Source organism: Pseudophryne corroboree, chromosome 12, assembly GCF_028390025.1.
Source record: "Pseudophryne corroboree isolate aPseCor3 chromosome 12, aPseCor3.hap2, whole genome shotgun sequence".
NCBI lineage: Eukaryota > Metazoa > Chordata > Amphibia > Anura > Myobatrachidae > Pseudophryne > Pseudophryne corroboree.
This window is the reverse complement of record NC_086455.1, coordinates 46,992,469-47,020,050: the sequence shown is the minus strand read 5'-3', so window position 1 is coordinate 47,020,050 and position 27,582 is coordinate 46,992,469. Positions and strand designations below refer to the sequence as shown.

Below are 27,582 nucleotides of genomic sequence, written 5' to 3'. Positions count from 1 at the left end.
TAATCTGAAAAGAGTTTTATTTACAGGTTTATTGGCAGCAACGGTGTAAACAAAGTTATTCCTTCCATCACACACTGGCGTATACGGACGGCAATGTTCTTGTAGATCTTCATTCGATACTAACCAGCTCCACTTCAAAGATCAGCTTAGCGTTAGGAGGTATTCTGAGCAACGTGGTCAAGGAAAATCCGATACTTAACTTCACCCTACCTCAAGGAAAGAAAATGCCCCTGGAATTCAGACTATGGAATGTAGCGTGCTCATTTCCATTAGACAAACAGAGCAAGGACAGTAGCAGTAACTGACAGATGTAGACATTTGGGCGCTCCTGGTCTAGTTGCGGGTTTTACTGAAACGCTAAAATGATCCTGGCGCAACATTTCCAGGGCACAGACGTAAATACGGCATTTCTACTGATGCAATGGTCACTTGCTCATTATCTGCAGACTCTAACACACTGAAAGTGAACTGTAAATGCAACATTTGCACCTTGTCGTTCAGTACTTGTAACACTTCCTCTGACAGGAGTCACAATTCCAAACGTGTTAGTAGCCAGCTGATGGCTTATTATTTATTATCAGTTATTTATATGGCGCACACATATTCCGGAGCGCTTTACAGAGAATATTTGTCCCTGCCCCAGTGGAGCTTACAATCTATATTCCCTACCACATGTACACACAGACACATTCACGCTACGGTTAATTTTGTTGGGAGCCAATTAACCTACCAGTATATTTTTGGATTGTGGGAGGAAACCGGAGTATCCGGAGGAAACCCACACAAGTACGGGGAGAATATACAAACTCCACACAGTTAGGGTCATGGTAGGAATCGAACCCATGACATCAGTGCTGTTAGGCGGTAATGCTAACCATTACACCATCCGTGCTGCCCAATTCTATTATAGCATCAATTTATTCACTGACTGATACTTGGTGGAACCCAGTCTTTAAATTATTGTATAGAATATAATGGGTGTAGGGCAGGCATTCCAGCACAGGGTTCGTCAGCCTTGCATGTCAAGCCCTACCTCCACCCCGCAGAGGTGCGAAAACATTGCACCGCGGTGATGCTTTTGCACCTAGCTAGTAGCTACCTGACTACGTAGTCTAGCTGCAGTAGCAGGCGGCTACCCACCATGTTTTGGGTCGCAGCGGCTGTGTGTGACATCACGCAGCAGCTGCAGCCCGTCTCAGCAGAGGTCCAGACATGCTGTATTGTTTGGACCCCCCCCCCCCGAACACCACCGGCACGCCCCCTCCTGCCTCTGCATGCACGCAGGCCCTCTGTTCAGCGCTCAATCATCCTCACTAAGCTACATACAAATGCTGCTACCACCCAGTTACACCCCTTCACCTGTAAATGGAGACAAGCCTAAGTTGCATACATTCGTCTGCCCAGCATGCACAGTGGGAAACCACGCAAGACCCATCAGTACCGCAGTACCCAGAGCACAAAGGCCGATATCGTTATGGTGTCAGAATGGCTGCACTGACTGGGTTCAGAACAAGTGAAGGATACTTGGCATCAGGCTGTCCTTTTTTCCCATATGCCCATTCTGGCTCGATTTCAAGTTTGGCTTTTTCGCCTTTGCTCATAGTTAAAAGAGCCTCATCCCACTGAAAGAAGAAGAATAGAGAAAGTGAAGACACTATGGGGGTCATTCAGAGTTGTTCGCTCGCTAGCAGTTTTTACCAGAAATGCAAACGCTATGCCGCCTCCCACTGGGAGTGTATTTTAGCTTAGCAGAAGTGCGAACGAAAGGTTCGCAGAGCGGCGGCAAAGCTTTTATGTGCAGTTTTAGAGTAGCTCAATACCTACTCAGCGCTTGCAATGACTTCAGACTGTTCAGTTCCTGTTTTAACGTCACAAACACGCCCTGCGTTCGCCCAGCCACTCCCGCATTTTTCCTGGCACGCCTGCGTTTTTTTAGAACACTCCCTGAAAACGGTCAGTTGACACCCAGAAACGCCCACTTCATGTCAATCACTCTGCGGCCAGCACTGCGACTGAAATGCTTCGCTAGACCCTGTATGAAACTGCATCGTTCGTTGTAATAGCGCATTGCGCCGCATGCGCAGAAGGGCCTTTTTTTGCCTCATCGCTGCACAGCGAACAAATGTAGCTGGCGATCAACTCGGAATGACCACCTATGTTCTAGAAACGTAGACACTCTCACCCAATACATTCTACTCCATATATATATAACTAACATCCACCCTTTAATTTCACTCTTACCCCTCTTATTACTTTACCAACACCGACTTTAAAGCTCAGAGGCTTGGTAGCTTTCTTCTTCTTTGCACCTAGTGAAAAATATATTAAGAATGACACTTAAAAACAAGATATGACTTGTGCACTACATTATTATTAACCTTTATTTATATTGCACCGCAAGGGTTCTGCAGCACCTAACAAAGCACATAAGCAAATGAGCACCCAAGAAAACTTACAGTACAAGACAATGCAGAACAAGTACATGGTGTATAAACAGCGCTCCATCAGTGGTCATAGCACTCACAGGGGGAGGACAGGCAGATAGGGCTGCTATATAGCATCTGTGTCACCCCTTTCAAAACATGCCCTACTCTGCGAGGCACCTAAAAAATACTGGCATAATGGGGTTGGAGCTTACATTTTTAAGTTACAGTTAATAGGTTGATGAGGACTTACTTATTTGTCCTGATAAGTGGCACAGAGTCACCACTGGTCATTGGAGGCCCATCCTTGTCCCCCATGGCTCCAAAGTGGCAAATAATGTAAATTTTTTGCTGCTATAAAGGAAACATTGGAGAAGGTGGTGGTAACAGGATAAGTTGGAGAGGATGGTGGACTTCTAATGGTCAGTATGGAACATAACGTATATTTACGTTCCATACTGACCATTAGAAGTCCACCCTCATCTCCCACTTATCCTGTAACCACCACCTTCCCCAATGCTTCCTTTATAGCAGCAAAAAAATATACATTATGTTCCACATACAGGATGGAAGCCTGCTCCGACAATTTCTTATCTTTGCGGTTTAAAAGGATATGTCAACCTTTGCCTTCTCTCTTCTGTAGATATAACCCCTGTCCTATCTCTAACCTTGGGCAGATACACTTTAGTATCTAACTAATGCCTTGAGAGACAGGGGGCAGTGTCTGGACTACATACATCTGGTCAGAAGACGGGCCAATGAGGCAAGTAAAGCAGTATTAGAGATGAGGCGAGTGAAATTAATAAAGCATACGAACACAATAGGATTCTTACTTGTGGAGATGTTTGAATCAAACACTGTGCCGTCCTCTAGAGTTCCTGTGTACCAGCAATGCACAGTGTTCCCTTTTTTGGGATAATTGGTCTTATCTCCCTTCTTCAGCATGTACTTTGCGTATTTTGGGGGCCCCTAGTGAACAAGAACAAACTGTGAAAAAGCAGAAGGTTCCTGGCTACAAAAAAAAAAATCAGGTAAAACAAAATGCAAAATTAATTTTGGGATTGGATGAGATAATTCCCTCATTACTTCCTTTAGGACTGCTCTACAAGATGGCCCTTACCACTATGCTTCAGAATGATAGAAAGTACTTTGCAGAATACACGCTAATGTGTCTGAGAATGCTACACACACTTTGAGTACCCATAACTGGTCTAACAACAAGGTCAATTGTCTAAAAGTATTTCTTTTTCATCCACTAGGGGTCACTGGAGTACTCTTGGGATATGGACGGGCTTCCGTAGGAACACAGCACTGAATATTTAAATTTAGTAACACTCCACCCCTCCATATCCCTGAGCACTTACTCAGTGTTTTTTTCTGTGCTGAACGTGGCAACACATGCTTAGCTGAAGTCACGGTTTTGTTGAAGAAACTTTTATTTATTTTTATTTTTATTTTTTCTACTGTTTGACCACATCCCTGTCCCCCTTCCAAAAGGCAGGGTCAGGGATAGTGCAGCTGCTGATTGCAGCACGGGCGTGTCGGGCCTCTCTGAAAGAGCTCCCTCACAGCCCTCACATCCTCCTGCACTGGCTGGCCGGCGCTTACTGAAAAGCCCCGTCGGAGCCTCCGCACGTCTGCAGGAGTGAGGTATGTGAAACGGGGCGGTCAGCTCCCGCTGCCGCCCCGACGTGTGGAGACATAGTGCTGGGTGACGGCAAGGAGCGGCTGCATTCCACCCCGCTCAGGCGGCCGCACGTTCGTCCACAGACCTCCGTGCAGGCACCGCGGCTCTCTCCACTCAGGCGCCCGCACGTTCGTCACAGACCTCCGTGCAGGCGCAGCGGCTCTCCCCTCTCAGGCGCCCGCACGTTCGGCCACAGACCTCCGTGCAGGCGCAGCGGCTCTATCCACTCAGGCGCCCACACGTTCGGCCACAGACCTCCGTGCAGGCGCCGCGGCTCTCCCCGCTCAGGTACCCGCCCGTTAGGCCACAGCCTCCGGCCAGGCACCTCGGAACGCTACCTTGGTAGCTGACACGCTATATATAGGAGCCCACCGCTGGGACACACGTAGCGCTCTACGATACCCGCTGGGGGCCCACACGCTGCGCTGCCGCTGTAATAAGATAAACAGCCATTACAGGGGGGACATATCAGTGAAATACTGCAGCAGCAGAGGGATTGTTACAGTATAATCAGTGAATGCACTGTGATTATGTGTATAAGTATAGCAGGGCAGCCATTTTAACAGCTTCCTGTGTCTTCCTCTGTGATTCCAGAACGTTCCTGTCCTACATCTCTTCTCCACCGGAGGCGCAGGGGTGTTCGTGGGAATTTGGGATCAAATTTCATAGTACTGGCCACGTGTATTGCACTGGGCCAGATATATATACAGAGCCACCTTATTGCTATTTTACTGAGTCGTGCAGGTGTCTGTGTTTTGTGTATTGTATTGTCTGTCGCCATAATGAGTAAGGCACCAGCAAAAACTAAAAAGCATATTTGCAAAGTATGTGGCAGTGTGTTACCGGTTGGATCTACCACATGTAACGTATGTTTTGTGGATTCCGTTCAGAATACCATTTCTGCTCCGGTTTTGCAACCAATTTCATCACCGGACCCTCCGTGGGGTATGTTAGTAAATGTACTGGAGAAATTTCAGACTGAAATGACCGCTGCTCGTCTGGAGCGAGAAACGCTAAGATCTGAGTCTAGGGTGAGACCGCCAGAACTACCGGAGGCGTCTCAGCCTTGCGTAGGGTCCAAATCCATTTTGGGCAAACGGGATAATTTTCATATGTCTTATGATTTTCCAGTGTCTGCTATGTTGCAGTCTGACGATTCCATCCCAGACCTCACGGAACACGATGAGGGGGAGGAGGGCGAAGTGGAGTCAGACGGCGAGGATGTTAACAGTTCCGGCATTGATGATCTCATCAGAGCGGTACGGCAGTCGCTAAGGTTTCCTGAAGCTGAGCAGCCTCTCACCAATGATCAGGTCATATTTACTAAACGACGGAAGACGCCAGTAAGTTTTCCTGTGTCGGATTCTCTAAATCAGATGTTAGTAGAATCCAGACAGAATCCAGATAAACGGTTTTCTATACCTCGCAGATTTAAGTCTAGTTATCCGTTTCCAGAATCGGTAACGGGTACATGGGAGAATCCACCAATAGTTGATTCTTCAGTGTCAAAGCTTACCAAGAAATTAACCATACCAGTGCCATCAGCTACTACGCTTAAAGATCCGTCAGATCGTAAGATAGAAACTATGCTTAAATCCATGTATGTAGCAGCAGGTGTGATGCTAAGACCTGGATTGGTTGGCATTTGGGTCACTAAGGCGCTCATAATATGGCTTACAGAACTCAAATCGGCTTTACATGACGAAAACCTGATAATTCAGGTGAATCAAATGATTGAGGCTGTAGAGTATCTCTGTACAGCGTCTACTGACGTCTGTCAGCTCACTTCTCGTATTTCATCTTCGCTAGTTACGGCACGAAGAGCACTCTACCTGCGTACTTATCAAGCGGAGGCAGAGGTCAAACGAAGTATAGAGGCGTTGCCTTACGATGGCAAGAAGTTGTTTGGTCCAGAATTGGACGCATGGATTAAGGAGGCTACGGGAGGTAAGTCTGTGTTCTTACCATTGCCTCCACCTGCGCCAAGAAGAAGGTACGCTGGACCTTCGTTCAAATCCTTTAGACCTCAGCCCTTTCGAGGACGTGGCAGAGGATCAGCCACGCCTGCTAGACGTGGTCGAGGACGTGGTTTCCATCAAACCAACACAACTCGCCAAGACGCTAAGGTTACCGACAAGCCAGTGGCATGACGGGTTACCAGCCCATCTCGGTTCTCCAATTGTGGGAGCACGCCTTCAGACGTTCCATGGGGCGTGGTTCCACACATCCGCGGAGGGCTGGATTCGCAATTTAGTGTTAAAAGGTTACAAAATAGAGTTCGACTGTCTGCCGCCTCTGCGGTTTTTCAAGACAGGATTGCCTCTGTCGGACGACAAGAGGAGAGTTTTGCAAATTGCCATTCAGTCCTTACTGGATTCGGCAGTGTTGATTCCGGTCCCTGTACACCAACAGGGTCAGGGTTATTATTCAAGCCTGTTTGTGGTCCCGAAGCCGGATGGCTCAGTCAGACCAATATTGAACTTAAAGGGCCTCAATCAGTACGTAACTTACTACAGATTCAAAATGGAGTCTCTACGGTCGGTGATTGCGGGGTTAGAGACCAAGGAATTTATGATTGCGCTAGACCTCAAGGATGCGTACTTACACATTCCAATTTGGCAGCCTCATCAGAAATTCTTACGATTTGCAATACGCCAGAACCATTACCAGTTTCAGGCTCTGCCGTTTGGCCTGTCATCAGCGCCTCGGGTATTCACCAAAGTAATGTCTGTGATGATAGCTCACCTCAGATCCCTGGGAGTGACGATAGTTCCGTATTTAGACGATCTGCTCATCAAAGCTCCGTCTCAACAGATACTTACCCAACATGCGCTGCTAACTTACAATGTATTGGTTCACCACGGTTGGATTGTCAATTTCAAGAAATCACATCTGATTCCGTCTCAACGCCTTCAGTTCCTAGGTATGATTCTCGATACGGTCAATCAAAGGATTTACCTACCACAACAGAAAGTACAAATGCTACGCCATCTAGTACAATTAGTACTCAAACCACGCACAGTGTCGGTACACTTGTGCATTCGCCTGTTAGGCACAATGGTGGCAGCTTTCGAGGCGCTTCAGTTCGGGAGATTTCACTCTCGTCCATTTCAGCTGAACGTGCTTGCCCAGTGGTCGGGCTCGCATCTGCAGATTCACCACAGAGTGAGGTTGTCACCAATAGCAAGAGTTTCTCTGCTATGGTGGCTCAAGGAACACAATTTAACCGCAGGAAGACGGTTCGGAGTTTGCAATTGGATAATTCTAACTACGGACGCCAGTCTCAGAGGTTGGGGAGCGGTAATTCAAAATTGTCAGCTCCAGGGTCTCTGGGCGGATCACGAAAAATTGCTGTCAATAAATGTTCTAGAACTCCGCGCGATTTTCAATGCGCTACGACAAGCGGTGCACATGGTTCGCTCTCAGCCTGTCCAAGTGCAGTCGGACAATGCGACAGCGGTCGCATACATCAACAAACAAGGAGGAACGAGAAGCCGCATGGCAATGCGGGAAGTAGCTCGAATCCTCAATTGGGCAGAATACCACCAGGTGATATTGTCGGCCGTGTTCATTCCGGGAGTGGACAACTGGGAAGCGGATTATCTCAGTCGTCGGGATCTTCACCCAGGCGAATGGTCATTAAATCCAGAAGTGTTTCACATGTTGGTTCAGCGATGGGGTTATCCTCAGGTGGACCTGATGGCATCTCGACACAATCATCAAACGCCCCAGTATGTGTCCAGAACAAGAGATCCAAAGGCAGTCGCGGTGGATGCTCTCACTGTCGCGTGGCCGTACAGTCTGGTGTATCTGTTTCCACCGTTTCCGCTGCTCCCTCTGGTGCTAAAACGGATCAAAAGAGAGTCGCTCACAGTCATACTAGTGGCGCCTCATTGGCCTCGGAGAGCTTGGTTCTCGGATCTTCGAGGATTACTCGCAGACGATCCGTGGCCGCTCCCGATACGTCCAGACCTGTTACAACAGGGTCCTTTTCTTTACCCCGATTTAGCGCGGCTGCGTTTGACGGGGTGGCTGTTGAGACCGCCCTCTTAAAAAGAGAGGGCATTCCAGATTCAGTTATACCAACCATGTTACGAGCTAGGAAGCCGGTTACGGCAGCTCATTATTACAGAATATGGCGTGCCTATATAGGTTGGTGTGAAGCTCGGAAATTTCCGACATCAGCTTTCAAGTTATGCCGCCTTTTGTTGTTTCTACAATCAGGCTTAGATGGAGGTTTGCGTTTATCTACACTAAAGGTGCAGGTATCTGCTTTGTCAATTTACTTTCAAAGACGATTGGCTCTATTGCCGTCTATACGCACCTTTCTCCAAGGTGTAGTCAGGGTACAGCCTCCTTTCATTCCACCTACAGCGCCATGGGACTTGAATCTGGTTTTGGAGTTCTTACAGTCTTCATATTTTGAACCCTTACAACAAGTGGATATAAAGTTTCTCACTTGGAAAACAATTTTTCTCTTAGCCTTAGCTTCGGCAAGGCGTGTTTCGGATTTGGGTGCCTTGTCATGCAAGCCACCGTATTTGGTGTTTCATGATGACAGAGCGGAACTTCGGACGAATCCCGCCTTCTTACCAAAGGTAGTGTCATCTTTTCACATCAATCAACCAATAGTAGTTCCTGTGTTGACAGCACAGTCTGGAACTCTGGATGTGGTTCGTGCGTTACGCGTTTATGTAACCCGAACGTCTTCAGTTCGTAAGACGGATACGTTATTTGTTCTCTATGATGCTGCCAAGATGGGTTGGCCAGCATCTAAACAAACTTTATCCAGATGGATAAAACTGACCATACGCCAGGCTTACCTTCATGCTAGGTTACAACCGCCTACGTCAGTAACCGCTCATTCCACACGTTCTGTGGGAACTTCATGGGCAGCTGGTCGTGGGGCTTCTGCGACGCAGCTTTGCCGGGCGGCTACATGGTCTTCAGTGCACACGTTTGTGCGCTTTTACAAGTTTGATACTTTTGCGGCATCAGCATCTAGCTTTGGCCGCCTAGTGTTACAAGTGCCAAACTGCTCTCCCGCCCACGGGGGAAGCTTTGGTACGTCCCAAGAGTACTCCAGTGACCCCTAGTGGATGAAAAAGAAAGTAGGATTTTGGTACTTACCAGGTAAATCCTTTTCTTTGAATCCATAGGGGTCACTGGACGCCCACCCAGAGCAGTTTACTTACTTGGGGTTAGTTCTGAGGATCTTATGGTAACACATTTTCACCGACTGGTTCAAGTTACAAGTGCTGGTTAGGGTGTCAACTGTTAGTTGTCAGTAACGTTATGGGTTAACTTCGTTATTGTCAGTTATGTTATATGTAATACTCCATTATTAACCTCTCTTAATTCCTGTTCGGCTCAGTAAAAAACACTGAGTAAGTGCTCAGGGATATGGAGGGGTGGAGTGTTACTAAATTTAAATATTCAGTGCTGTGTTCCTACGGAAGCCCGTCCATATCCCAAGAGTACTCCAGTGACCCCTATGGATTCAAAGAAAAGGATTTACCTGGTAAGTACCAAAATCCTACTTTGTGATATGTTTAAGACCTTCCTCCTACTCTGGTGTCCTCAGTCTTCTGCTAAGTGCTGGCATTATATCCGCTGTGGATCTTTCCATGCAGGAGAGGCAGTCATTGCCCTCGCTAGATTAATTCTGCCCAACTTACCTCATCCACCACTACTTCTGGCTTTGACTCAACGGCCTTTACATCCTCTACTTTGAGAGCTTTAGTTTCCTTTGTCAAATCAGCCACACTGTCCTTGCCTTTGAAACGCTTGAAAGAAAAGAAAAAAAATAGGAAAATATGTTTTAAGCCCTCCAAACTTCTATAATTAATACAGTGGAAAATGGTCGATAATAAGAATTTACTTACCGATAATTCTATTTCTCATAGTCCGTACTGGATGCTGGGGACTCCGTCAGGACCATGGGGAATAGCGGCTCCGCAGGAGACTGGGCACAAAGTAAAAGCTTTAGGACTAGCTGGTGTGCACTGGCTCCTCCCCCCATGACCCTCCTCCAAGCCTCAGTTAGGATACTGTGCCCGGACGAGCGTACACAATAAGGAAGGATTTTGAATCCCGGGTAAGACTCATTACCAGCCACACCAATCACACCGTACAACTTGTGATCTGAACCCAGTTAACAGCATGATAACAGAAGGAGCCTCTGAAAAGATGGCTCACAACAACAATAACCCGATTTTTGTAACAATAACTATGTACAAGTAATGCAGACAATCCGCACTTGGGATGGGCGCCCAGCATCCACTACGGACTATGAGAAATAGAATTATCGGTAAGTAAATTCTTATTTTCTCTAACGTCCTAGTGGATGCTGGGGACTCCGTCAGGACCATGGGGATTATACCAAAGCTCCCAAACGGGCGGGAGAGTGCGGATGACTCTGCAGCACCGAATGAGAGAACTCCAGGTCCTCCTCAGCCAGGGTATCAAATTTGTAGAATTTAGCAAACGTGTTTGCCCCTGACCAAGTAGCTGCTCGGCAAAGTTGTAAAGCCGAGACCCCTCGAGCAGCCGCCCAAGATGAGCCCACTTTCCGTGTGGAATGGGCTTTTACAGATTTTGGCTGTGGCAGGCCTGCCACAGAATGTGCAAGCTGAATTGTACTACAAATCCAACGAGCAATCGTCTGCTTAGAAGCAGGAGCACCCAGCTTGTTGGGTGCATACAGGATAAACAGCGAGTCAGATTTTCTGACTCCAGCCGTCCTGGAAACATATTTTCAGGGCCCTGACTACGTCCAGCAACTTGGAATCCTCCAAGTCCCTAGTAGCCGCAGGCACCACAATAGGTTGGTTTAAGTGAAATGCTGAAAACACCTTAGGGAGAAATTGAGGACGAGTCCTCCATTCCGCCCTGTCCGAATGGAAAATCAGATAAGGGCTTTTACAGGATAAAGCCGCCAATTCTGACACGCGCCTGGTCCAGGCCAGGGCCAACAGCATGACCACTTTCCATGTGAGATATTTTAACTCCACAGATTTAAGTGGTTCAAACCAATGTGACTTTTGGAACCCAAAAAACTACATTGAGATCCCAAGTGCCACTGGAGGCACAAAAGGAGGCTGTATATGCAGTACCCCTTTTACAAACGTCTGAACTTCAGGGACTGAAGTTAGTTCTTTTTGGAAGAAAATTGACACGGCCGAAATTTGAACCTTAATGGACCCCAATTTCAGGCCCATAGACACTCCTGTTTGCAGGAAATGTAGGAATCGACCCAGTCGAATTTCCACCGTCGGGCCTTACTGGCCTCGCACCACGCAACATATTTTCGCCAATTGCGGTGATAATGTTTTTGCGGTTACATCCTTCCTGGCTTTGATCAGGATAGGGATGACTTCATCCGGAATGCCCTTTTTCCTTCAGGATCCGGCGTTCAACCGCCATGCCGTCAAACGCAGCCGCGTTAAGTCTTGGAACAGACAGGGTCCTTGCTGGAGCAGGTCCCTTCTTAGAGGTAGAGGCCACGGATCCTCCGTGAGCATCTCTTGAAGTTCCGGTTACCAAGTCCTTCTTGGCCAATCCGGAGCCACGAATATAGTGCTTACTCCTCACCATCTTATCAATCTCAGTACCTTGGGTATGAGAGGCAGAGGAGGGAACACATACCCTGACTGGTACACCCACGGTGTTACCAGAGCGTCTACAGCTATTGCCTGAGGGTCCCTGGACCTGGCGCAATACCTGTCGAGTTTTTTCCAACGGTTTATAATCATGTGGAAGACTTCTGGGTGAAGTCCCCACTCTCCCCGGGTGGAGGTCGTGCTGAGGAAGTCTGCTTCCCAGTTGTCCACTCCCGGAATGAATACTGCTGACAGTGCTATCCCATGATTTTCCGCCCAGCGAAGAATCCTTGCAGCTTCTGTCATTGCCCTTCTGCTTCTTGTGCCACCCTGTCTGTTTACGTGGGTGACTGCCGTGATGTTGTCCGACTGGATCAACACCGGCTGTCCTTGAAGCAGAGGTCTTGCTAAGCTTAGAGCATTGTAAATGTCCCTTAGCTTCAGGATATTTATGTGAAGTGATGTCTCCAGGCTTGACCATAAGTCCTGGATATTCCTTCCCTGTGTGACTGCTCCCCAGCCTCGCAGGCTGGCATCCGTGGTTACCAGGACCCAGTCCTGAATGCCTAATCTGCGGCCCTCTAGAAGATGAGCACTCTGCAACCACCACAGGAGGGACACCCTTGTCCTTGGTGACAGGGTTATCCGCTGATGCATCTGAAGATGCGACCCGGACCATTTGTCCAGCAGGTCCCACTGGAAAGTTCTTGCGTGGAATCTGCCGAATGGGATTGCTTCGTAGGAAGCCCCCATTTTACCCAGAACCCTTGTGCATTGATGCACTGAGACTTGGCTCGGTTTGAGGAGGTTCCTGACTAGCTCGGATAACTCCCTGGCTTTCTCCTCCGGGAGAAACACCTTTTTCTGGACTGTGTCCAGGATCATCCCTAGGAACAGAAGACACGTCGACGGAACCAGCTGCGATTTTGGAATATTGAGAATCCAATCGTGCTGCCGCAACACTACCTGAGATAGTGCTACACCGACCTCCAACTGTTCCCTGGATCTTACCCTTATCAGGGAATCGTCCAAGTAAGGGATAACTAAAATTCCCTTCCTTCGAAGGAATATCATCATTTCGGCCATTACCTTGGTAAAGACCCGGGGTGCCGTGGACCATCCCTACGGCAGCGTCTGAACGGATAGTGACAGTTCTGTACCATAAACCTGAGGTACCCTTGGTGAGAAGGGTAAATTTTGACATGAAGGTAAGCATCCTTGATGTCCCGAGACATCATGTAGTCCCCTTCTTCCAGGTTCGCAATCACTGCTCTGAGTGACTCAATCTTGAATTTGAACCTCTGTATGTAAGTGTTCAAAGATTTTAGATTTTAGAATCGGTCTCACCGAGCCGTCTGGCTTCGGTACCACAATAGTGTGGAATAATACCCCGTTCCCTGTTGCAGGAGGGGTACCTTGATTATCACCTGCTGGGAATACAGCTTGTGAATGGCTTCCAAAACTGCCTCCCTGTCAGAGGGAGACGTCGGTAAAGTCGACTTTTGGAAACGGCGAGGGGGAGACGTCTCGAATTCCAATATGTACCCCTGAGATATTACCTGAAGGATCCAGGGGTCTACTTGCGAGTGAGCCCACTGCGCACTGAAATTCATTGAGAACGGGCCCCCACCGTGCCTGAGCTTGTAAAGCCCTAGCGTCATACTGAGGGCTTGGCAGAGGCTGGAAAGGGTTTCTGTTCCTGGGAACTGGCTGATCTCTGCAGCCTTTTTCCTCTCCCTCTGTCACGAGCAGAAAAGAGGAACCTTTTGTCCGCTTGCCAACAAAGGACTGCGCCTGATAATACAGCGTCTTATTTTGAGAGGAGACCTGGGGTACAAACGTGGATTTCCCAGCTGTTGCCGTGGCCACCAGGTCTAAAAGACCGACCCCAAATGTCCCCTTTCAAAGGCAATACTTCCAAATGCCGTTTGGAATCCGCATCACCTGACCATTTTACTGGTAGAATTGGACAACGCACTTATACTTGATGCCAGTCGGCAATTATTCCGCTGTGCATCATGCATATATAGAAATGCATCTTTTAAATGCTCTATAGGCAATAATATACTATCCTTATCTAGGATATCAATATTTCTCTAACGTCCTAAGTGGATGCTGGGGACTCCGTCAGGACCATGGGGTTTAGCGGCTCCGCAGGAGACAGGGCACAATAATAAAAGCTTTAGGATCAGGTGGTGTGCACTGGCTCCTCCCCCCATGACCCTCCTCCAAGCCTCAGTTAGATTTTTGTGCCCGGCCGAGAAGGGTGCAATCTAGGTGGCTCTCCTGAGCTGCTTAGAATAAAAGTTTAAGTTAGGTTTTTTATTTTCAGTGAGTCCTGCTGGCAACAGGCTCACTGCTACGAGGGACTTAGGGGAGAGAAGTAAACTCACCTGCGTGCAGGATGGATTTGCTTCTTAGGCTACTGGACACCATTAGCTCCAGAGGGAGTCGGAACACAGGTCTCACCCTGGGGTTCGTCCCGGAGCCGTGCCGCCGACCCCCCTTGCAGATGCCGAAGTTGAAGAGGTCCAGAAACAGGCGGCAGAAGACTTTCAGTCTTCATAAGGTAGCGCACAGCACTGCAGCTGTGCGCCATTGTTGTCAGCACACTTCATACCAGCGGTCACTGAGGGTGCAGGGCGCTGGGGGCGGCGCCCTGGGCAGCAATGTATTATACCTTTTTTATGGCTAAAATACATCACATATAGCCCTTGAGGCTATATGGATGTATTTAACCCCTGCCATATCTCACAAACTCCGGGAGAAGAGCCCGCCGTTTTAGGGGGCGGGGCCTATTCTCCTCAGCACACGGCGCCATTTTCCTGCTCAGCTCTGCTGTGAGGAAGGCTCCCAGGCTCTCCCCTGCACTGCACTACAGAAACAGGGTTAAAATAGAGAGGGGGGGCACTTATTTGGCGATATGATTACATATGTGAAAATGCTATAAGGGAAAACACTTGTATAAGGGGTTGTCCCTGTATAATTATAGCGTTTTTGGTGTGTGCTGGCAAACTCTCCCTCTGTCTCCCCAAAGGGCTAGTGGGGTCCTGTCCTCTATCAGAGCATTCCCTGTGTGTGTGCTGTGTGTCGGTACGTGTGTGTCGACATGTAGGAGGACGATGTTGGTGAGGAGGCGGAGCAAATTGCCTGTATTGGTGATGTCACTCTCTAGGGAGTCGACACCGGAATGGATGGCTTATTTAGGAATTACGTGATAATGTCAACACGATGCAAGGTCGGTTGACGACATGAGACGGCCGGCAAACAAATTAGTACCTGTCCAGGCGTCTCAGACACCGTCAGGGGCTTGTAAAAACGCCCATTTACCTCAGTTGGTCGACACAGACACAGACACGGACACTGACTTCAGTGTCGACGGTGAAGAAACAAACGTATTTTCCTTTAGGGCCACACGTTACATGTTAAGGGCAATGAAGGAGGTGCTACATATTTCTGATACTACAAGTACCACAAATAAGGGTATTATGTAGGGTGGGAATAATCTACTTGTAGTTTTTCCTGAATCAGATAAATTAAAGTGTGTGATGATACGTGGGTTTCCTCCGATAGAAAATTATTGGAGGTATACCCTTTCCCGCCAGAAGTGAGGGCGAGTTGGGAAACACACCTTAGGGTGGATAAGGCGCTCACACGCTTATAAAAACAAGTGGCGTTACCGTCTCCAGATACGGCCGCCCTCAAAGAGCCAGCTGATAGGAAGCTGAAAAATATCCTAAAAAGTATATACACACATACTGGTGTTATACTACTACCAGCAATCGCCTCAGCCTGGATGTGCAGCGCTGGGGGGGCTTGGTCGGATTTCCTGACTGAAAATATTGATACCCTTGACAGGAACAATATTTTATTGACTATAGAGCATTTTAAGGATGCATTTCTATATATGCGAGATGCGCAGAGGGATATTTGCATTCTGGCATCAAGAGTAGATGTGATGTCCATATCTGCCAGACGATGTTTATAGACACGACAGTGGTCAGGTGATGCAGATTCCAGACGGCACATGGAAGTATTGCCGTATAAAGGGCCGGTCCATCGGACCTGGTGGCCATGGCAACAGCTGGAAAATCCACTTTTGTTACCCCAAGTCACATCTCAGCAGAAAAGGACACAGTCTTTTCAGTCTCAGTCCTTTCGTACCCATAAAGGCAGGCGGGCAAAAGGCCAGTCATATCTGCCCAGGGTTAGAGGAAAGGGAAGAAGACTGCAGCAGGCAGCCCATTCCCAGGAACAGAAGTCCTCCACAGCTTCTGCCAAGTCCGCAGCATGACGCTGGGGCCATACAAGCAGACTCAGGTGCGGTGGGGGGTCATCTCAAGAGTTTCAGCACGCAGTGGGCTCACTCGCAAGTGGACTCCTGGATCCTACACGTAGTATCCCAGGTGTACATTGGAAATTCGAGACGTCTTCCCCTCACAAGTTCCTGAAGTCTGCTTTACCAACGTCTCCCTCCGACAGGGAGGCAGTATTGGGAAAAAATTCACAGGCTGTATTCCCAGCAGGTGATAATCAAAGTACCCCTCCTACAACAAGGGAAGGGGTATTATTCCACACTATATTGTGGTACTGAAGCCAAACGGCTCGGTGAGATCTAAAAGATTTGAACAATTACATACAAGGGTTCAAATCAAGATGGAGTCACTCAGAGCAGTGATAGCGAACCAGGACGATATGGTGTCACTGGATATCAGGGACGCTTACCTACATGTCCAAATTTTGCCCTTCTCACCAAGGGTATCTCAGGTTCGTGGTACAGAACTGTCACTATCAGTTCAGACGCTGCCGTTTGGATTGTCCACGGCACCCCGGGTCTTTACCATGGTAATGGCCGAAATGATGATTCTTCCTAAAAGAAATATGGACGCTTTCCTGATAAGGGCAAGGTCCAGAGAACAGTTGGCGGTCGGAGTAGCACTATCTCAAGTAGTTCTACGACAGCACGAGTGGATTCTAAATATTCCAAAAATCGCAGCTTTTTCCGACGACACGTCTAATGTTCCTAGGAATGATTCTGGACACAGTCCAGTTTTCTCCCGGAGAAGAAGGCCAGGGAGTTATCCGAGCTAGTCAGGAACCTCCTAAAACCAGGAAAAGTATCAGTGCATCATTGCACAAGGGTCCTGTGAAAAATGGTGGTTTCTTACAAAGCGATCCCATTCGGTAGATTTCACGCAAGAACCTTTCAGTGGAATCTGCTGGGAAAATGGTCCGGATCGCATCTTCAGATGCATCAGCGGATAACCCTGTCTCCAAGGACAAGGGTGTTTTCTTCTGCGGTGGCTGCAGAGTGCTCATCTATGAAAGGGCCGCAGATTCGACATTCAGGACTGGGTCCTGGTGACCACGGATGCCAGCCTGAGTGGCTGGGGAGCAGTCACACAAAGGAAAAAATTTCCAGGGAGTGTGATCAAGTCTGGAGACTTCTCTCCACATAAATATACTGGAGCTAAGGGCAATTTACAAGGCTCTAAGCTTAGCAAGACCTCTGCTTCAAGGTCAGCCGGTATTGATCCAGTGGGACAACATCACGGCAGTCGCCCACGTAAACAGACAGGGCGGCACATGAAGCAGGAGGGAAATGGCAGAAACTGCAAGGATTCTTCGCTGGGCGAAAAATCATGTGATAACACTCTCAGCAGTGTTAATTCCGGGAGTGGAAAACTGGGAAGCAGACTTCCTCAGCAGGCATAACCTCCACCCGGGAGAGTGGGGACTTCAGCAGGAAGTCTTCCACATGATTGTAAACCGTTGGGAAAAACCAAAGGTGGACATGTTGGCGTCCCGCCTGAACAAAAAACTAGACAAATATTGCGCCAGGTCAAGGGACCCTCAGGCAATAGCGGTGGACGCTCTGGTAACACTGTGGGTGTACCAGTCAGGGTATGTGTTCCCTCCTATGCATCTCATACCAAAAGTACTGAGAATCATAAGAAGGAGATGAGTAAGAACGATACTCGTGGTTCCGGATGGGTCAAGAAGGACTTGGTACCCGGAACTTCAAGAGATGCTCACGGAAGAACCGTGGCCTCTACCTTTAAGAAAGGACCTGCTCCAGCAGGGGCTTTGTCTGTTCCAAGACTTACCGCGGCTGCGTTTGACGGCATGGCAGTTGAACGCCGGATCCTGAAAGGGCATTCCAGATGAAGTCATCCCTACCCTGGTCGAAGCCAGGAAGGATGTAACCGCAAAACATTTTCACCGCATTTGGCGAAAATATGTTGCGTGGTGTGAGGCCAAGAAGGTCCCTACAGAGGAATTCCAACTGGGTCGTTCCTACATTTCCTGAAAACAGGACTGTCTATGGGCCTAAAATTAGGGTCCATTAAGGTTCAAATTTCGACCCTGTCGAATTTCTTCCAGAAAGAACTGGCTTCAGTGCCTGAAGTTCAGACGTTTGTAAAAGGGGTACTGCATATACAGCCTCCTTTTGTGCCCCCAGTGGCACCTTGGGATCTCAATGTTGTTTTGAGTTTCCTAAAGTCACATTGGTTTGATCCACTCACCACTGTGGAATTAAAATATTTCACATGGAAGGTGAAGATTCTATTAGCCCTGGCTTCAGCCAGGCGTGTGTCAGAATGGGCGGCTTTATCATATAAAAGCCCTTACTTAATTTTTCATTCTGACAGGGCAGAATTGAGGACTCGTCCTCAATTTCTCCTTAAGGTGTTTTCTGTTTTTTCACATGAACCAACCTATTGTGGTACCTGCGGCTACTAGGGACTTGGAGGACTCCAAGTTACTTGACGTTGTCAGGGCCCTGAAAATATATGTTTCCAGGACGACTGAGTCAGAAAATCTGACTCGCTGTTTAGCCTGTATGCACCCAACAAGATGGGTGTTCCTGCTTCTAAGCAGACGATTGCTCGCTGGATTTGTAGTACAATTCAGCTTGCACATTCTGTGGCAGGCTTGCCACAGCCAAAATCAGTAAAAGCCCATTCCACAAGGAAGTGGGCTCATCTTGGGCGGCTGCCCGAGGGGTCTCGGCTTTACAACTTTGCCGAGCTGCTACTTGGTCAGGGGCACACCCTGACTGAGGAGGACCTGGAGTTCTCTCATTCGGTGCTGCAGAGTCATCCGCACTCTCCCGCCCGTTTGGGAGCTTTGGTATAATCCCCATGGTCCTGACGGAGTCCCCAGCATCCACTTAGGACGTTAGAGAAAATAATAAGAATTTACTTACCGATAATTCTATTTCTCGGAGTCCGTAGTGGATGCTGGGCGCCCATCCCAAGTGCGGATTGTCTGCAATACTTGTACATAGTTATTGTTACAAAAATCGGGTTATTCTTGTTGTGAGCCATCTTTTCAGAGGCTCCTTCGTTGTTATCATACTGTTAACTGGGTTCAGATCACAGGTTGTACGGTGTGATTGGTGTGGCTGGTATGAGTCTTACCCGGGATTCAATATCCTTCCTTATTATGCACGCTCGTCCGGGCACAGTATCCTAACTGAGGCTTGGAGGAGGGTCATGGGGGGAGGAGCCAGTGCACACCACCTGATCCTAAAGCTTTTATTATTGTGCCCTGTCTCCTGCGGAGCCGCTAAACCCCATGGTCCTGACGGAGTCCCCAGCATCCACTACGGACTACGAGAAATAGAATTATCGGTAAGTAAATTCTTATTTTCCAGTCAGGGAATCCGACCATGCCAACCCAGCACTGCACCTCCAGGCTGAGGCGATAGCTGGTCGCAGTATAACACCAGTATGTGTGTAATACCTTTTTTTTTTTTTGGATACCCTCCTGCTTTCTATCAGCAGGATCCTTAAGGGCGGCCATCTCATGAGAGGGTAGAGCCCTTGTTCTTACAAGCGTGTGAGCGCCTTATCCCCCCTAGGGGGTGTTTCCCAATGCATCCTAACCTCTGGCGGGAAAGGGTATGCAGCCAATACTTTTTAAGAAATTATTAATTGTTATCGGGGGGAAACCCACGCATCATCACACACCTCATTTTATTTCTCAGATTCAGGAAAACTACAGGTAGTTTTTCCCTCACCGAACATAATACCCCTTTTTTGGTGGTACTCGTATTATCAGAAATGTATAAAACATTTTCCATTGTCTCAATCATGTAACGTGTGGCCCTACTGGAAATCACGGTTGTCTCTTCACCGTCGACACAGGAGTCAGTATCCGTGTCGGCGTCTGTATCTGCCATCTGCCTGACGGCCTATGAGACGTCTGGACAGGCACAAGCTGAGTAGCCGGCTGTCTCATGTCAACCACTGTTTTTTTTATATAGAGCTGACACTGTCACGTAATTTTCAACAGTACATCCACTCAGGTGTCGACCCCCTAGGGGGTGACATCACTGTTACAGACACTCTGCTCCGCCTCCACATCATTTTCCTCCTCATACATGTCGACACACACGTACCGACACCCAGCACACACACAGGGAATGCTCTGATAGAGGACAGGACCCACTTAGCCCCTTGGGGAGACAGAGGGAGAGTTTGCCAGCACACACCAGAGCGCTATATATGTATAGGGACAACCTTACAATAAGTGTCTATCCCTTATAGCTGCTTATATCTGTTATTTTGCCAAATAAGTGCCCCCCTCTCTTTTTTACCCTGTTTCTGTAGTTGCAGGATGCAGGGGAGATTCTGGGAGCCTTCCTACCAGCGGAGCTGTGTGGGAAAAATGGCGATGTGTGCTGAGGAGATAGGCCCCGCCCCCTTCACGGCGGGCTCTTCTCCCGCTTTTTTCTGGAAAACTGGCAGGGGTTAAATACATCCATATAGCCCAGGAGCTATATGTGATGTATTTTTTGCCAACTAAGGTAAATTCATTGCTTCCCAGGACGCCCCCCCCAGCGTCCTGCACCCTCAGTGACCGGAGTGTGAAGTGTGCTGAGAGCAATGGCGCACAGCTGCAGTGCTGTGCGCTACCTTATGAAGACAGGAAAGTCTTCTGCCGCCGATTTATGGACCTCTTCTTGCTTCAGCATCTGTAAGGGGGCCGGCGGCGCGGCTCCGGGACCCATCCATGGCTGGGCCTGTGATCGTCCCTCTGGAGCTAATGTCCAGTAGCCTAAGAAACCCAATCCACTCTGCACGCAGGTGAGTTCGTTTCTCTCCCCTTAGTCCCTCGATGCAGTGAGCCTGTTGCCAGCAGGTCTCACTGAAAATAAAAAACCTATTTAAACTTTTACTCTAAGCAGCTCAGGAGAGCCACCTAGATTGCACCCTTCTCGTTCGGGCACAAAATCTTAACTGAGGCTTGGAGGAGGGTCATGGGGGGAGGAGCCAGTGCACACCAGCTAGTCCTAAAGCTTTTACTTTGTGCCCAGTCTCCTGCGGAGCCGCTATTCCCCATGGTCCTGACGGAGTCCCCAGCATCCACTAGGACGTTAGAGAAATGAATATCGTGATATAAAGTTATATGTCCATCCAAATGGTTGTTTTTTTGGGGGGTGGGGTTTATGTTACAGATGAGCCCCCTTCTATCCATAACTAGCAGAACCTGTGTAGATGCTCTACAAAAGTTTTATTGAATTCAGCGGTCAGTGCAATAATGAAAATAACCACCATTGCTGCCTCACAGCACTGGGGTCATGGGTTCAATTCCAACTAGGGCCTTATCTGTGTGGCGTTTGCTTGTTCGGGTTTCCTCCCACAATCAAGGCTAATTAAAGCTGTGTGCGCGATAGGGAAGATAGACTGTATTGGAGAGCAAGATCCACCCCGCTTCAAAATTGAAGGACAAGGTTCTCCGGTCACTGTTGCAGATACTATAAGATTAATACCCCTTTTACACTAAAATCCCGGATCCAACCTGAGAGTTGGAACACTGAGGCAGATGTATTAAACCGGAAGTGATAAAGCAGTGATAAGAGCAAGGTGATACTTTTCCTCTGAAGAAACGACCGAGTTAGATGGTCGAGAAACGCATCAGGACACGGGGACGCCAATCTCCCCCTAATTACCATTTTTTTGTGATCCAAAGTTACCACCGAGTGGTCGATCATTATATCCTTTTTCCCGGAGTTGCCTGCACCGGCCTATACGGGACAGCAGGACATAGTCACTGCTAAGCGGTCAAAACACCTTGCCCGAGCGCACCTCGGCTCTCCTGTTTCATAGAGCCGATAACGGGACAGCAGGACATCCTTACTGCCAAGCGGTCACAGTATCTCCACCCGAGCCGCACATCGGCTACCTGCTACACTGAGCCGCCTGTGCCGGCAGCAATATACGGGCACCACGGTACTCAGGATCCCATTTGCCGGGAGACAGTCACAGCTCCAAGCTGTCTGCTTTGGTTCTTCTGGTACACGGAGACTGCAGCTTCATCATCATTCCTAGTAACGAGGTAGGCTGTGATTTATACACTTAACAGAGGTGCCAGTTACATGGGACAATTGTGACTATCAGTGATACATCACTCGGAGGACAGCCACAGCCGCATGACAGGTATATATGCGGCACCTTATCTAAATATTGAGACGTTAGCTCCACAAACTGAGGGTTATACTGCTGGCCAGTAGTTGTGAATTTTCAACTTATTAAGAACATTCCATAGCACCAAATGTTCCGAAAGACTGCCTAACAAGCTCTCTAGTGTTGAGTTCCTTTTTATATTGTGAATTCTACGTAACTGTTACATTGCACACATCCTTTGAACTAGTTATCTTTTAAAGGTAATTTCTGGTGGTTCCATACAAATGGTATTTTGGTTATTAATAATTTAATCATTGAAACGTATTTTCATCAGGTTTTATATATACACACAATTATTTTAATAAATATAAAATTTCTTAAAAGGTTGTTTTGCGCTCTCTAATTTTTCCTTTCAAGGTGATAACACACCAGTCAAATGTACAGTTAGGAGCGGATTGGCTGGTGCGTTATAACCTTGCATGTAACACTGCTTTATCACTTCTCCAGGCTTAATACATCTGCCCCACAGTTCCATACCGGAATTGACCACATTTCTTTTGCGGTGCTTAACAGGGAATACACCGTTCCCACTGCACATAGGTGCAATGTCTTTAAGGCCAGCGCTTGGAGATGATATCTCCCAGCACCGGGAAATCTGCAGATTGTGACACCCTGGGGGCACCTGCATCATGCTGGGGGCAAGGCCAGCTCTCTGGCAGCTGCTGGGCTGCCCCCAGCCTCCGTCTCTGTGCTGTGAATGGACGCCATACTCGTGTGCGGGGCATCCGTTCACCTTTACCCCACAGCACCGCTGTCTGCATAGCAGGGCAGACAGCCACGGAGACTGCGAGCTCTGTGTCCTCCAATCTCCCGACCGTCAGTGCCTAGTAACTGAAATACTTACTAAAGGCGAATCATCCCATTAAGGAGCCTACATCTGAGCTGTACTCTAGATATGAACACCATCACTTGACGTTTGCATTTGTCACACCAGCATCCAACAGAATCGTCTTATGTGGGGAACAGGATAGTGTGAGCTTCACTGTGGCACGGACGGATGTGAATGACTGAAAAGCCTCTGTAAAGAGCTGCATATTATATAGGCATTACAGAGGGAACTACATAAATAAAGAATAAACATAGTGGAGGTTTGCAATGGCTCATCGGATCAGCTTTCCTAGACGTACCAATAAGAGGCAAAAAGTACCTAGTGCCTCAGCAACGTGAACGGATAAGCAGCATTGTGGTCAGCAGAAAAATGGCTGCCATCACTGTGCATGTGACTGATATACAGTGAGCATTTATTACTAGAGAGAGTGGGGCAGATGTATTAACATGGAGAAGGCATAAGGAAGTGATAAACCAGTGATATGTGCAAGGTGATAAAGGAACCAGCCAATCAGCTCCAATATGTAAATTAACAGTTAGGATCTGATTGGCTGGTGCCTTTATCACCTTGCACATATCACTGGTTTATCACTTCCTTATGCCTTCTCCATGTTAATACATCTGCCCCCATGTGTGAAAAACGAATTTGGGGGCAGATGTATTAACCTGGAGAAGGCATAAGGAAGTGATAAACCAGTGATATGTGCAAGGTGATAAAGGCACCAGCCAATCATATCCTAACTGTTCATTTACATATCGGAGCTGATTGGCTGGTGCCTCTATCACCTTGCACATATCACTGGTTTATCACTTCCTTATGTCTTCTCCAGGTTAATACATCTGCCCCTTGATTTCTTTCATGAGTACTAAACTTCCATTTTCAGGAGTTCTCACATAGGTCACAAGGGCACCATAATTACCTTGGTTTCAAACAGTTTGTTATATGCTGTAATCAGATGATCTTTGGTCGCAGTTTTCGCTACATTTTTTATATTTCCCAGCAATTTCTGTTCTGCAAGAAACTAGGAATGAAACAAAACAGATTAGCAGTAAGTCACCGAAAGGTTCATTCAGCACAAATCCTGTATGTAGAGAACACAAGAGGCCAGAACTAGCCAAAAGTAACCAGCCAGGACTAAGGAGCTGCTGCAGAGGGGTTCACTACGGCTGGCCGGCGGTCGGGCTCCCGGCGACCAGCATCCCGGCGCCGGGAGCCCGACCGCCGGCTTACCGACAGCTTGGCGAGCGCAAATGAGCCCCTTGCGGGCTCGCTGCGCTCGCCACGCTACGGGCACGGTGGCGCGCCACACTATTTTATTCTCCCTCTATGGGGGTCGTGGACCCCCACGAGGGAAAATAATTGTCGGTATGCCGGATGTCGGGCTCCCGGCGCCGGTATACTGAGCGCCGGGAGCCCGACCGCCGGCAAACAGAAGACCACCCCTGCAGAGGGAGTTCTACACCTTGTGTGAAATCACTTTGCACATGAACATATACGTGACCACAGACCTACGCGTATCTGCCATTAATGGCTTATGACTGTAGAGGCAACACGGGTGGAGGTGCGGTCTGAAAAAAGTGATTTCCACAAACCGTAGCTTTTCGCACGCCTAGAGTATCATTTGCACTTGCACAAATATACAATACTAGTTACCAGCCCGGTAAAACGAGAGAACAACATAACAGTAATGTAAGCGCTGGCGGATGGGTGTGCCTGAACGGAGCAACAATTTAATTGCTACGTCGGGAGCCATCTAGTTGCCACCAGCGTGCCAAACACTTGAATTGCCCCCACAGAGGGGAGGAGCAGCGTTAGCCTTTTATAATATAGGATTAATAATAATAAATGTGTTTGTGTAAACCAGGCCTGTATGCAGTCAATGGGGAACGGACCATATCTTGCGTACGCCACAGTACATATTGTATTTTAGGGTGTGGGCCTCCCCCCCCCCCCCAGTCATTTTCACTCATTTTATTTTGCAAAAGCCCCAGGGTGCGAAGAATGGCTGTAAAAATTTTATAGGTCTATGGGGCAGATGTATTAACCTGGAGAAGGCATAAGGAAGTGATAAACCAGTGATATGTGCAAGGTGATAAAGGCACCAGCCAATCAGATCCTAACTGTAATTTAAATAGGAGGAGCTGGGAGATGAGCTCATCTCTGCGCCGCCTCTTCCTATGTAGTAAACGGGTCCCGGGTCGAACCCATTTACACTGCCACTGACCCAGTATTCAACCCAGGTTGAATTACCGGGTCAGGCAACCCGGGAATTCTCCATGGCCCCTTTCACACCGACCCGTGTCGACCAGGCAATATGCCGAGTCGATATCAGGCTTTTTTTGCAATGTGAAAGGGGTATATGTGGCTGCGTCTACTGAATCTTAGCAAACCGCACATGCGCCGCAGCAATCATACACATCTATGGCTAATTCCAAACTGGACCATCTAATTAGGTGTTTGTAAGCGGCAACAACACAAACGCACATAAGAGAGACGCTTTGCAGGCATGTGGCCAGAGTTGTGCCCTCCAAGGGGACTCATTCAGCAGATGGATCTTTTGCACCCGGCGTGGAGTAGGCGCTAATGCCGTTACTAGCAACGGCGACCATAACTGCGGAAAACGCTGGAAGAGCGCGATGCATATGCCAGAAGAGAAACGAGAACATTAGCATACCACCCACATGCGGAGCTGCAGACAACTCCGTATCAGGCCATGTAAGGCATGACACCTGGACTGGCCATTTATACAACTATTATTTACAGGCACACTGAGGAGCAGGGGAGAGGGGGAGAGGGGGGGGGGAGAGGGGGGGGGGAGGGGGGGGAGGGGGGGGGGAGAGGGGGGGGGGAGGGGGGGGAGAGGGGGGGAGAGGGGGGGGGAGAGAGGGGGGGGAAGAGGGGGGGGGGAGGGGGAAGAGGGGGGGGGGGAGGGGGAAGAGGGGGGGGAGGGGGAAGAGGGGGGGGGAGGGGGAAGAGGGGGGGGGGGGGAGGGGGAGGGAAGAGGGGGGGGGGGAGGGAAGAGGGGGGGGGGGGAGGGGGAAGAGGGGGGGGGGAGGGGGAAGAGGGGGGGGGGGGGAGGGGGAAGAGGGGGGGGGGGGGGAGAGGGGGGGGGGGGGAAGAGGGGGGGGGGAGGGGGAAGAGGGGGGAGGGGGAGGGGGAAGAGGGGGGGGGGGAGGGGGAGGGGGAAGAGGGGGGGGGGGGGGGGAGGGGGAAGAGGCAGAGGGGGCGGAGGGGGAAAGAGGGGAGAGAGGGGCAGAGGGGGGGGGAGAGGGGCAGAGGGGGGGGGGGGGGGGGGGGGGGCAGAGGGGGAGGGGGGGGGGGAGGGGGCAGGGGGGGGGGAGAGGGCAGAGGGAGGGGGGAGGGAGGGAGGGGGGAGGGAGGGGGGAGGGAGGGGGGAGGGAGTGGGGAGGGGGGGGAGGGGGGGGGGAGGGAGGGGGGAGGGGGGGGGGAGGGAGGGGGGAGGGGGGGAGGGAGGGGAGGGAGGGGGGAGGGGGGGAGGGAGGGGAGGGAGGGGGGAGGGGGGGAGGGAGGGGAGGGAGGGGGGAGGGGGGGGAGGGAGGGGAGGGGGGGGGAGGGAGGGGAGGGAGGGGAGGGGGGGGGGAGGGAGGGGAGGGAGGGGAGGGAGGGGGGGGGGGGGGAGGGGGAGGGGGGGGGGGAGGGGAGGAATTTTCTGGCGGTCAGGTAGGCTAACCATATTTTCCCTTTAACCTGAGACACTCATGAATTACACAGGTTCTGTGGTTGGCTGACTACAAGCCTGCATTTCACCTGGTTTTAAGCAGCCACAGAACCTGTGTAATTCAGGAGGGTCCCAGGTTACAGGGATAATATGGCCAGCCTAGGTCAGTCTAATAGACATTTGTAGCTGCTAAGCTGCTGTGGAACCACAAGAGTCAGCATGCCCTGACAAGTCTGCGTTTGTAGGGCATTGCTGGGGCTTGTAGTTCCACAGCGAGCAGCAGAGGGGAGTGCGGGTACCGAGTCCGATGCGTGCTGCTGCAGAAAGGAGATGACGTCTCTTTTGGGCAGCCCGTCGCCGCGCAGCGTCTCCTCGTTCCACTCCCGAAGCGGCTCCCCGGTTCCTACTGTAGCGGCCATGACACCACGTGTGTGAATGAGGTTTTTTTTTTTTTTTTGTTCAACAATTGAAACTTTATCAGATGAGGCGGTAACAGTTCAGGTCTGCAAGGCGACGGCAGTGAACATCCGCCATCTTGGAGGAGGCAGACCGGGATTGGGCAGGGGCAGGCTGTAATCCCATTGGTGCTGGGCCGGCGCGTTGATTCCAATCTCCTCAACTCATGTAGCGGTTATGCAGACACAACCTATGCAGTATGGATTGTGTCTATGTTCCCTTCGTGATCAGGACCAGGAAGTGGCAGCACGAGAGAGAGGGAAATAGATAACTTCCGCCCTTACAGCGCCTAAATATTTTATCCATTCTCCGTTCGTCTGAGGTTATTTTGTTTTAGCTCTGCACCATTGTTCGCTTGCCACACTTAGGGCTCGGCGTCTCGCTCCGCTTGTCACAGGTTACTCTACCAAATAGTTTGTTACATGGATCCAG

General features: G+C 49.4%; 1 protein-coding gene across 1 annotated transcript; it reads right to left on the bottom strand.

Annotated features, from left to right (window-relative positions):
• Window positions 1-27,210, bottom strand: FKBP3 (FKBP prolyl isomerase 3). The gene is made up of 7 exons (XM_063947443.1): window positions 26,994-27,210; window positions 23,935-24,036; window positions 9,789-9,896; window positions 3,257-3,392; window positions 2,242-2,309; window positions 1,525-1,622; window positions 1-164 (listed from the first exon to the last, which is right to left on the bottom strand). Exons 1-7 carry the CDS (start codon window positions 27,111-27,113, stop codon window positions 110-112), a joined length of 687 nt encoding a protein of 228 aa, XP_063803513.1. The 5' UTR covers window positions 27,114-27,210; the 3' UTR covers window positions 1-109.
• Between the last annotated feature and the right edge of the window lie 372 nt (window positions 27,211-27,582).